The sequence below is a fragment of the Capsicum annuum genome, chromosome 3 (assembly GCF_002878395.1).
Source record: "Capsicum annuum cultivar UCD-10X-F1 chromosome 3, UCD10Xv1.1, whole genome shotgun sequence".
NCBI classification, from domain to species: Eukaryota; Viridiplantae; Streptophyta; class Magnoliopsida; order Solanales; family Solanaceae; genus Capsicum; species Capsicum annuum.
This window is the reverse complement of record NC_061113.1, coordinates 29466511-29479113: the sequence shown is the minus strand read 5'-3', so window position 1 is coordinate 29479113 and position 12603 is coordinate 29466511. Positions and strand designations below refer to the sequence as shown.

The 12603-nt window shown below is 36.0% G+C and overlaps 2 protein-coding genes across 22 annotated transcripts; both read right to left on the bottom strand.

Moving 5' to 3' along the window:
* Positions 1–1153: 1153 nt before the first annotated feature.
* LOC124897050 (cyanidin 3-O-glucoside 7-O-glucosyltransferase (acyl-glucose)-like) lies at positions 1154–10326 on the bottom strand. 21 transcript variants are annotated; one of them, XR_007053513.1, is made up of 5 exons: positions 9936–10320; positions 9133–9771; positions 3953–4040; positions 3447–3494; positions 1154–3335 (listed from the first exon to the last, which is right to left on the bottom strand). XR_007053513.1 is itself a non-coding variant. In XM_047409245.1 (5 exons), exons 2-5 carry the CDS (start codon positions 8788–8790, stop codon positions 1555–1557), a joined length of 909 nt encoding a protein of 302 aa, XP_047265201.1. In that variant the 5' UTR covers positions 8791–9771; positions 9936–10266; the 3' UTR covers positions 1154–1554. The 21 variants fall into 21 exon arrangements, 11 of the variants coding, with proteins under 11 accessions (XP_047265201.1, XP_047265198.1, XP_047265204.1 ...); XR_007053509.1 differs by having other exon boundaries at positions 3953–4529; positions 9936–10265; XR_007053511.1 differs by having other exon boundaries at positions 3953–4529; positions 9419–9771; positions 9936–10261.
* Positions 10327–10358: 32 nt separating this feature from the next.
* LOC124897051 (ubiquinol oxidase, mitochondrial-like) lies at positions 10359–12084 on the bottom strand. The gene has a single exon (XM_047409251.1). The coding sequence runs from the start codon at positions 11383–11385 to the stop codon at positions 10837–10839; it is 549 nt and encodes a 182-aa protein (XP_047265207.1). The 5' UTR covers positions 11386–12084; the 3' UTR covers positions 10359–10836.
* Between the last annotated feature and the right edge of the window lie 519 nt (positions 12085–12603).

Here is a 12603-nt window from a genome sequence, read left to right as displayed (position 1 = left end):
GTTTATACATACATATGGGTCAGATATGTATTTTTGTAAATACATATACAGATATATATATATATGTTTTGTACTGTAAATACATATACAGATCTATATGTCTATGTATTTTGTATATTTTTTGAATATATATATGTGTTATAGATATGTGTCTTTTAAAAATAAAAGCAAGAGATAGAAGAATAAAAAGAAAAAAATAGAAAAAGAAAAATCCAAAGAAAAAAAGTGAAAAAAAAGAGAAATAAAATTTAGAAATACTGGATAAAAATAAAACAAAACAGAAAAGAAATTAAAAACTAAAAATAGAAAACAAAAAAAGAAGAAAACGAAAATAGGAAAAGAAAAAGAAAAATATGAGAAAGGAAAAAAAAAGCGGAAAAGAAAAAAAACGAAAAAGGATAAAAAAAAAAAAAGAAGAGAAGTATAAGAGTCAAAATAAAGTGAAAAGAAAAAGAAAAAGAAAAAGAAATCAAAATAAAAAAATAAAACGATAAAAAAAGACACGAAAATAGGAAAAGAAAAAGAAAAACATGAGAAAGAAAAAAAAATAAGAAAACGAAAAATTAGAAAAAAAAAAAGGGAAAAGGATTAAAAAAGAAGAGAAATAGAAGAGCCACATTAGGAAAAAAAATCTTTATAATTAAATGTAGCATGAATTAAAGACGGTTATTTCCCTTATTTAATTCTAACTGATGAGAGTTAAAATAGGAACTATTATTCAATTTGTATATATATTTATATAACAATATTTTACTTCAATACAAAATACAATTTGATATTTTTCATAATTATGAAACTGTTACTATAAAAGTTATAATTAACACTACAGAGTATACTTCTGAAATTTTCTCATATTTTTTTAGACTAAGCGGGTCAAATTGGACAGGTCAATACCTAACCCAATTTTTAGTCTATTTCAACTCAAAGTAAATTTGAACGAGTCATGACCCAATCCAATATCAATTCAATCCATTTAATATCTTCAATCTCAATTCAACCCGCCCATTTGACACCCCTAACCATGATGTTTTATGATGTTCAATGATTCAAGATGTTACGTGATACGAAAACAGAAAGAAGGATCAGAGGGCCTTTTACTGCTTTTGGTCTGATATCATGTTAGATTAGAAACTCGTATTGAAAAATTTCTGTATATATTCATTGGAGGTATCATCCTCCAATTAAACAAGCATTTATATAGAATAAAGAGAAAGTAAATACTTGTATAATTTGTCTATTTTTTTTTTCTAGAACAAAATTTTCAGACAAAATACATTCTCTTTCTATGCTAGTATATACACAGTTTATACAAGCTAAAAGTTGTCATTTGGACAGGTGGACGAATTCAACAGTTGTCCATTGACTGAGCTGGCATTCTTTATTCTTGCACTTGAACTTACATGTTTTGATATGTTCAAAGTCTTCAGCCCCAACTCTGTTTCTTCTTTATCATTCTTTGTTGTGGACTTTGGTTGACAAATTGACTTGGATTGTTGAAGAATTGATGATGAATCTGAACTTCTGGTACGAGGATAAGCTTGATTCTCAATACCTTCAACTAATTGAATTGTACACTTTTGATCATTTGCTTGCGTTAAATTTGTATTGTTGTTTCGCAGTTCGCACTATATTCAACAGCTATACATGGAATTCTATAAATGGTGTCAAATATAATATATTTTCTATATGAAGGATCAAAGTTACACATTTTAATTAATTGAAAGTTAAATATGTGGAGTCATCTACTCAGAACTAGTTTTCTATAAGAGTGATTGGGTGCTTGTGATATGCTAAAACTGTGCAGGAGCATGACAAACTTAAACCAAGGTCAAGGATCACTGTACATCTGGGCTATTCCTCTGCTCAGAAACGCTATGTCCTGTGTGATTTCAACAATAAAGTGTTCTTTGTTATCAGGTATATCTAATTTAGAATGGATACACTTCCATCTCAGATTTGGTAGAGACTCACATTGATTGGCTTATGGTTTGTTTATATGGACTTGGACAATTCTTCCCTCATAAACTAACTTTTGGGGTTCAGATAGACCCAAGTGTCATATCAATTATGATCTACTCAAGCCAATATTCTCAAAAAGGAAATCAGAACATATATGTTCCTAATATGTCAAGAACAGGGACAATGAACATACCAACTCAAGACAAGCAGCACAAGCTAGAGACCTTCGTCGTTATCTTTTATCTTGCCTACGCAACGCCTAAAAAGAACCTCAGTTCGCTAAGGTCTTTGATCTTGAATTTCATCCATGCATGCGGTTTCTGTTTATTTGGGTTCGGTTTGGTTTGATTTTAAATTTTTAAAACCCACTAATATTTGGTTTGGATGGATTTTATGGAAACAAACTGAAGAAAAAACCTAACCAAAGCAACAAATTATATATACAATTTTCACAGTGATATATACAGTTTTGCAAAGGTTGAATTTAGAATCATGGCTTCCTACACCATGAAAGAACAAACATATTGAGATAGACTCTTTAACTTTGGTAGGGAGAGAACAAGTCAAGGAATGAACAAGACTCAAACATGTATCCACTAAAGATCAACTAGCAGGTCTGCAAATCAAGAGCCCAGAAAGAACACAATATGAGCATTATCTTACGAACTAGGAGTGAAGAACAACATTTTTGACAATCAGCCTCAAGGGAAGTGTCAAAGTGACATGCTTAGGATACAATACTGAGAGTAGAGCTAAATCATTAGCTAAGGGTTCGGCCAAACTCAATAACTTTTGCTTAGGCCCTATATTTGTAATTAATACGACTTTTGGATTCAATGGAAAAAAACCACAAACTTCATATCGCGGTTCCACCTCTGACAATACACATAGAGCCGTGATGGATAAGTGGGTGACAAGTTTATTAATATAGCTCTGTTAAGTTAAGTTAGAGGTTAGCTGAGCAATGATGTGTATAAATAGCTAGGTTACAAAGTCTTGTATATATGTACTAATTCATTTATTCTTCAATCCAAAGTGTTGTTTTTCTCCCTTCTCTGATAACTGCCAAATTACAGAATTCTCTCCAGTTCAAATCGTTCCTCTCTTCTTCACCAATGGCTTGGCTTCTTAACAAAAACTAATTAGATTTAGCGGAAGCAAATACTTTGTTCCCAACTTCAAGAATTGAGCTAGTCCTGGAGCTTTTTTTCTTTAAGAAATTGGAGTACCAGAGTGCAGAAAGCTTTGGGTATCTTGTTAATTCTTTGTCATCCAAATCTACATAGAAGAGTCCAAAGGATGTCCTATAGCCACTCAGTAGCTCCAAACAATCTAAGAAAGACCATCGGAAGTATCCTCTTGTGTTTGATCCATTCCTGGTGGACATGGACAATAAAAAAAGGGGCAGTCCGGTGCATTAAAGCTACCGCTATGCGCGGTGTCCGGGGAAGGGCGCCACCACAAGGGTGTATCGTACGCAGTCTTACCTTGCATTTCTGCCGGAGGCTGTTTCCAAGGCTTGAACCCGTGATCTCCTAGTCACATGACAACAACTTTACCAGTTACTATGCACTGATGGTGTACATGGACAATAATGGAAATAAATAAACTAATTATTGAAGTACTATGCACTGATGGTGTAAAATATATTTACAGAATCTGGTCATTTATAAGGCAATTACGAATAAATTCATATAATAAGCATTAATAGATAACCTAAAAGCTAATGCCTGAAAGCAGACATAAGGTTAAACTCTAGAGCTTGTTATAACTCCTCAATGATATGAAAGAACTTACTCAAATCCATGTTTATATTAAACCCCATCAGTTAATCATACTTATGTAATATATAGAGGTAAACATATACATTAGTTAATCATAATTAAGTGATAAAAGCTTATATAGAAAGCATATGTCATCATTTTATTAGCTTGGTGTAACACTAAATGTGGTTACACTTTTTTTTGGTCATATTGCGAATTTATGGGCTTACCTCAGAGCATCCAGCACACCTCCAATGTAAGCATGCAATTCTACACGTTCTGAGTCCATCAATGTCCCAGTGCGCGGTGTCTGCTTACCTGCCAAGACATGTAATGCAGCTCAGAACAAGGAAAAGCTTCCGAAAATCCTCTTCTATGGACTGACTTTAAAAACTCAATGTCATATAGATGCAAAATTTGTGATAAATCCAGTCAGATAGTGTTAACTCAGAAATCAACAAAAATGGAGCAAAGAAGATGAAAATGAAGAACCCTTAAACCAAAGAGAGGAAAGAGTAACGTGTCTGATACAAGCTTGTGGAAAATGAAAATATCTTTTTCTTGCCCCTTCTTCTAGAGATATTTACAATCAAAATACAAGTAAGAATGAAATGGAATGAGATAAATTCCACTAGAACTAATTGGGCCGGATCTCCTTATTAGCATGTGGGCCGTCCGGATCATTTTTAGGCCCAGATATCGTAACACCCCGTCTCAAGCTGGAGGGTGTGAAAACTCCAAGCTTGGGAAGTAAACAACGGTGAGCAGGCCCGGAAAGGGGTTTGGTCAGTATGTCTGCCAATTGATCTGCACTAGGAACATAATGAAGAGAAATCAGATTATAATGAAGACAATCACAAACATAATGACAATCAATTTCAATATTCTTCATGCACTCATGAAAGACAGGATTCTTGGCGATACTCAAAGCAGCCTGACTATCACAATATATAGGACATGGAGTAGAAATGATCACACCAAAGTCATGAAGAAGGCGAATAAGCCAAACGACTTCAGCGACAATCTTATGAAGAGCTCGATACTCGGCTTCAGCAGAGGACAGAGAAATGGTAGGTTGTTTCTTACTTTTCCAAGAAACAGGGCTAACACCCAATGTGATAAGAAAATCAGTAACAGAACATCGAGTGTCATTACAAGAAGCCTAATTGAATCAGAAAAACCCAGGAAAGAAAAACCAGAAGTATTGGAAAGTAATATGCCCTGGTCAGGACTATTCATCAGATAACGTAGTACATGAATAGCAGCCAACATATGTGAAACCTGTGGACGTTGCAAAAATTGACTCAAGTGCTGCACAGAGAAAGATATATCAGGTCTCATGTGTTGCAGAAAATTGAGTTTCCCAACCAAACATCTATAAGAGCTCGGATCAGCCAAGGGAGAACCCATAGCAGCAACAAATTTGAAAGAACAATCCAAGGGAGTGCTAACTGGTGAAAACTGGTGACAATTAAATTCATGTAGCAAATCAAGAGTGAACTTATGTTGACTAACAAGATATCCCTGCTTATGATGAGAAACCTCCATGCCAAGGAAGTAATGAACATTACCAAGATCCTTAATCCGGAACTGACCATCAAGGAATTGTTTTAAAGACTGCAATTCAACTAAATCATCCCCAGCCAGTACTATGTCATCAACGTAAACAACTAATATAACACGTGAAGTGGAAGTGCACTTCATAAATAATGAATAGTCATTCTTACTTGAGAGATATCCTTTAGAAATAAGAGTTGTGGACAGCTTAGAAAAACATTAACGAGAGGCTTGTCGGAGGCCATAAAGTGATTTCTTAAGGCGACAAACTAAAGGAACAGTAGAAAAAAAAGGAACCTCAAGTCCGGGTGGAAATTTGATATAAACTTCCTCTTGGAGATCACCATGAAGAAAGGTGTTATTAACGTCCAGCTAGTATACTGTCCAGCCTTTCTTAGCTGCAATAATAAGAAGGCATTTGACGGTAGTAAGCTTGACTACCGGAGAGAAAATCTCAGTAAAGTCCACACCTTCCTTTTAAGTGTCACCACGAATAACCAAGTGAGCCTTATACCTCTCAATGGATCCATCCGATCGTTATTTGATCTTATAGACCCACTTACAAGGAATGGCCTTCTTATGAGAAGGAAGAGGGATGATGTCCCATGTATGATTAGTCTCCAAGGCCTGAAATTCCTTAACCATGGCTTTCTGCCAAGCTGGATGGCCAGCAACCTGGTGGTAAAATTGTGGTTCATGAAGGTGAAGCTCAACAGGGGAGATCCTTGAATCATTAGGTTCAGAAGGCATATAGTGGGCAATCGAGCAGACATAATCATCTAGATAAGAAGGTTTATGGGTCTTCCTAGTATAGTGTCGAGAAGGTAAAGTAGGAGTAAAAATTATAGAATTAGGAGCAACAACTGAAGGGGTAAGGTCAACTGAAGGTGGTGCGGCATTAGGAGAAATAGAAACCGAAGGCATATGGGCAGAATGAGGTGCAGAATTAAGAGAAGGAGGACCAGAAACTGAGGGTCCTGAAATATCAGGGAAAGTAGGAGGAGGCGGTGGAAATAAAGAAGGGGTTGAAGAATGATAGGGAAAGATGTGTTCATGGAATACGACATCCCGAGAATAAAAAATAGAAAAGGTGGTGAGATTTAGTATTTTATAGCCCTTTTTGCCAAATGGATAGCCTAAGAAAATAGAAGAGATTGCCCTGGCTTGAAACTTATTTCTACCAATTTTAAGAGAAGTGGCAAAACACAAACAACCAAAAGACTTCAAATGGTCATATGAAGGTGGAGACTGATGAAGTTTTTCAAAAGGGGAGATATTATGGAGCAAAGGAGAAGGGAATCGGTTAATCAAGTATGTGGCTGTTAGGACACAGTCTCCCCAATATTTCAAGGGTAATTTGGACTGAAAAAGTAATGTTTTTGATGTATCAAGGAGGTGTTTATTTTTCCTTTCCAGCACACCATTTTGTTGGGGAGTGTGAGAAATGGAAGTTTGATGTATGATACCATTTTCAGCAAAAAAAACTTAGAAGCCTCATGGCTGCCCCCAAACTCAAAGGCATTATCGTATCTAAAGATTTGTGAAAATGAGTCTTAACCATGAAAGTGAATGCTTTTAGAATGGAAAAGGCATTGTCCTTTAAAGATAAGAGGTGAGTCCAAGTAGCTCTAGTGTAATCATCAACGAAGGTAATAAAATACCTATAACCATTGTAAGTGGGAGTATTATATGGTCCCCAAGTATCAACATGAACCAATTGAAATGGTTTAGAAGAGTGAATTGAACTATCAGGAAAGGAAAGTCTCTGTTGTCTAGCCATAGGACATATAGTACATACAAAGGACTGTTTAGAAGACAATTTGTCAGATAAATGTGGAATGGAGCGCATTCTATGAAATGGCAAGTGGCCAAGTCTTTAATGCCAAAACAAATCAATTTTATTAATAGTTGATGGCAATTTACAAGAGGGATCAGGAAAGACATTACAAGGAGAATTGAAAGTAAAAGAACTAATAGAATCAAATGGAAGTACAGCAGTAGAAATAGATGGTAAAACAGTTGCAGAATCAGAAGCAGATACTAGAAAGGATGAAGTTGTAGATGTATCTGAAGTGGAGTTTGGGAATGCAGAACATATGGAGGATACTTTTTTCTGAGGATAAGCACTCTTGACTAAGGAAATACAAACCTTTTGCAACTTTACTAAATTCCAGTGACCTCTACAGAGAAGGGCCCTGTAAGAAGCAATTGGATATGTAAAAAGTGTTGAACAGTCAAATTGATCAAGGAGTTGGGATATAGAAATTAGATTGAATTAAAATGGGGGAACAAGAACCATATTATGTAACATTATATCAGACCTAAGAAATAAAGAACCAGTGGATATGACCTTAACTTTGTATCCATTAGGAAGTATGATAAGAAAGGGAGTAGGAATTGGGTGAAGGTTATGTAGTAAATATTTGTGATGAGTCATGTGATTGGTTTCCCCTGAATCTAAAATCCAAGAAGTTACACTTAGTTGGGAACTTGCACAAGCATGAAAACCAACAGAATTTACAACAGGACTACTGAAAACACTATTAAACATACCAGCAAAATTGGAAAAACCAGAAAATTCTGTATTTGGTTGTTCAGACAGGTGCTGCTGGTCAAATGAGGATATAAAATATTGGTAAGGCTCATTGTGTGACCCATGAGAAGGTGAAATAGTAGTGGATGACTTGTTATTTAGAGAATCAGCTGCAAACATACTTTGCACACAAGCTACAGACTTCTTACCTCTATTAAATTGATAATCTGCAGGGTAACCGTGTAGTTTGTAGCACTTGCTCATGACATAACCTGGATTTTTGCAATATCTGCAGAATTGTAGATTGGTAGATTGGTACTTGGACTCAAAATTAATTCTTTGGGGATAAGTTCTACCATTGAGAGAAGACCCTGGAGAATCATAAGGAACCCCTTTCTGAGGATAAGACCTTCCTTGGGACTCAAAGTTGATCTTGGAAGGATTATTTCTACCAAAACCATAAGAAACACTTGGAGGTGGTGCTTTAAAGCTGTCATTATATCTATAAGAGGTAGCATGGAAGAACATGGAATTAGTGGTGAGTGTGGAAGGAATAGAATGTTCCTTCTGTTTTTCATCATGATGGACCATAGAATAAGCCTTACTAATGGTAGGTAGGGGATTCATCATGAAGATATTACTTTTGCATGTAGAATAAGGTTCATTTAATCCACTTAGGAATTGGAATAATTTTTGTTCCTCAAGATGTTTGGGTAATGCACCGCAAGTACAGGTGGGGCCTACATATGCAGTGTTTAGCTCATCCCAAAGGCCCCTAAGTTTTGTAAAGTATGTGGCTATATCTGAAGAACCTTGAGTAGTGGAAGCTAATTCTCGTTGAATTTGAATGTATATGGACCCGTTGGACTGTCCAAAATGTTCAGTAAGATCCTCCCAAATATCTTGAGCAGTATTGAAACCAATAACACTCATAGCAATGTTCCTAGACAAGGAATTAGTGATCCAAGCTATGATCATATCGCTACATATTTCCCAATATGGATAATACGGAGACACAGGTATGGGTTTAGGGTTCCTACCGTAATTACACCTAGTTTATTCTTAGCCGAAAGAAAAATTAACATACTTTTTCTTCAACGAACAAAATCATTTCCATCAAATGGCGATAAAGTGAGTTGAATACCAGGACTATCAGACGGATGCACATAAAATGGATGGGATTGATCAATAGAAAAATGAGTAAACCCTTCGGTAGATGGGGACGTGGTATTACTCATGATGACGCAAAAATGTCAAAAACTCAAAAATGTCAACAATTCAGTACACCTGGTACCCTAGAGTAGTGAAGAAAGATGTTACCGTTCTTCTTCTAAACCTGAAGAAGACTAGGCCTTGTTCAACACGAAGCTTATCAAATTTTCGACGTCGTAACAAAAACCAGCACAACAACGGCAACAAATTTTCAATATTTCAACACAATATTAAAGTTATAGCAATATCAACACAGAATCCACCATTGCAGACGAATGCCAAAACAAACTCCATTGAAAATGGGATTTTTAGCTCAAACTTCAAAAATAAAAGGTCAACAAAATGGCTTGAGGGTAGGATCGATCAAAAGAGAAGATGAAATAGAGAAAAACACCTGGATTTGATACCATGTTAACTCGAAAATCAACAAAAATAGAGCAAAGAAGATAAAAATAAAGAACCCTTAAACCAGATAGAGGAAAGAGTAAAGTGTCTGATACAAGCTTGTGGAAAATGAAAATATCTTTCTTCTAGAGTTTTCTTTCCTTTTACATTTACAATCAAAACACAAGTAAGAATGAAATCGAATGAGATAAATTCCACTAGAACTAATTGGGTCGGATCTCCTTATTAGCATGTGGGCCATCCGGATCATTTTTAGGCCTAGATATCGTAACAGATGGTGCAAAGCTACTATCTCTGATTATTCAAATTTGTCCAGTCAGATAGTGTGAAGAAATAGTAGATCTGCTACCTCAAAATTAAGAGAAAAGATTGCATTAGAAAAAATATCAAAAAACATAACAAAAGTCAAATCAACATATATTGAGTGCGTGCATAAAATATAAATCTATAGGAAAGTGTGTGTGTGAGAGAGAGAGAAAGAGAGAGAGACAGAGAGAGGAGCAAACCATTTTCATAAACATAGACAGGTGGGTTGCCATAAACTTGTTTAAAATGCTCCGACAGATCACTAATTCCCGATGGTCTCACTGGCATCTCACTTGAACAAACAGTTCAGCACCATATGAAATTAAACCTAGAACAATTAACAACAAGAAAGTCTATTTTGAACTCACATCTCCTGGGGGTGTCTCGTTTAGCTGGTATCCTTCGGCTGAAACAAAACATATACAGACATTGAGTTTATGGATCACAACAAGCCCTTCGAGTTGGAAATGGAGAGGATTTACACAATCCAGTAATATTATCTCAACATATTGCTGAGAACTAGAAGTATCAAAGATAAAAGATGTTGGTTTAAAACCGCTAAAGGGAAATAACAGGAATTCAATAGTCAAAAGTTAGCTAGAGATGGAGTTTGAAGAAGAGAATATGCAGAGAGGTTGATTATTTTCTTGTAACAGCCGTCTGTATTGATCATCAAATTACCAACTTAAATAGTTGCTATTATAACTAAAAATAGGACAAAAAAACAACTTATTTCTGCTAAAATTAAAATAACTAATTAGTTTCCTACCAAAGATAGGACTCCTAATTTAATTAGGATTGTACGTAAAAAACTGCAGGAGAAAAAAAAAAACAGTTGCATTCTTAAAGCAACTTTCAACACTCCTCCTTGCTTTATGAAATGCAAACACCAATTCTTTGCCTTAGAAGCTCGAACTTGCGTAACCACCTTAGATGTAACAACATACCTCCCACCATTCCTGGTACACCTGTCACTGTTTCCAACATCATTGCACGACAACCATATCTTTTCTTAAAAAAATAAATCGGTTGGAATCCTGAGAAATTTCACCGACCAATAAGCAACCTTATCAAGGAATTTCTTGGGAACATGGTGCTTTCTTAGATCAATCGACAAGTTAGCCTGATATGTCTCCCATGGAGATGTGAAATGGTTAACGTCTCTATGATGAGCTTCATCAGCACGGATGACATAACATCTTTTAGAGTCTCATCCTTAGGCAGTCTCCAGTAGTCAATTGCTATCGCAAGAGTAGGGATATTTTTAATTTCACCATGATCAATATCATTAAGGTATAAAGTATATGAGTGTATAGCCTCCTTTTCAAGATAGCCAATAACTCTGTGTGTAAGCTTGGAGGACAGCAAGTAAAGCACAAAGTAAAAATTGAAAAACGCTTCCTGCACGAAAATAACTAACAACTTCTCATACCATTTAGGATGTACTATCTCCACCATAGTTATCAGATGTATCCTCTCATTCTCAGCTTCTTCAAGTAATGCTTTTATCCAACCACCACTTTGCTCGAACTTCTTCTTTGCGTCACGGTCAGGATAATTATTTTCCTTGAAGGATTCGTAGAGTCTCTTGGTGGTGAATTCTCCATATGCCTTACTTTTACCACTTGAACGAGATTCAAAGGTGCCCATACCTCTAACTTTGAGTTTCTCCTCGGTTGATGAACTACCTGTTGTCTTCTGGATTTCTTGTAATGCGCTGATATTTTGTAGCCAGGATCTCTAAACTGTGTGAGAGTCGACTCCCCCACTGAATAGCTGCCAAGAATTTACCAGGATTAAACCTGGGCTAACCAGGAATTGCTCGGCAAAGGCAGCTCAACTGACTGAGTAGCATTCTCACACTACTCATCATAAACATTCTCAAGTTCTAGTTCTGATAATTTATCAGCATTAGTAGTTTCAGGCATCTGTATTCTCTAAACTGAAATATTGCTTTCCAAGTAAAGCTTACACTCAGAATCAAATTCCAAAAATGAGTCATATTTTGGAATCCATTAGGAGGGCACAATCCTCCTCGCCTCGCAAGACCAGAATTATTTCCCGACAACACCATATTGGGCTTTCTATCTTTCAAATCATGCTCAGGCAAAGAAATTTATTCACGTAAATGCTTAGCAGAAACTTCATTCGAACAAGGTATGTCAGGCAGTCCATTCTCTGAGTCATCCGATGGAAGTTCATAAATATCATCTAGCTTCTCCCCGGACGTAGCAGCAGCTTCTTTGGGATATACTTTCTCCCAGCTATCAGTGGTGAAAAGGTTTGTTCTTTGAAGATCATTAAGCAAGTCAATGCAGTCAACTTTGCAATCGCAACCAGGACAAAGGCAGCCTTCATCATCAAGTGGAATGTCTTCTTTTAGTAGAGGTGGCTCCACACACAACAGGTGAAATCCATGCTCTTCTTCCAATGGATTTAATGAGAAACTTCTTCCTCTCATTTTGACTTTAAATAGGTCTTGTCCAGATGCTTCCTTGATCAAGCAGTATTTATCTTTGAAATACAATTTGAAACCTTTGTCTAATAGCTGACCAATACTTAATAAGTTTTGGTCCAAATCGGGTACATAAAGAACATCAGAAATTGTTTTAGTGACTGATTGTGTTTCAATTGTAATTGTTCGCATTCCTTTTGCTGAAATATAACCACCATGGCCGATTTTAACTTTTGTACTTTAGTAGGCCTCAAATCTTTAAAAAGATCTTTATCTCAAGTCCTATGATTTGTGCATCCGCTATTAATCAGCCACGACTCGCTTTATACACCGCTTGTTAAACATGATGCGACAAAGAGTTGATCTTCTTCCTGTTCATCAATAACTCGAGCCTCTGCATCTTGCTGTTGAGT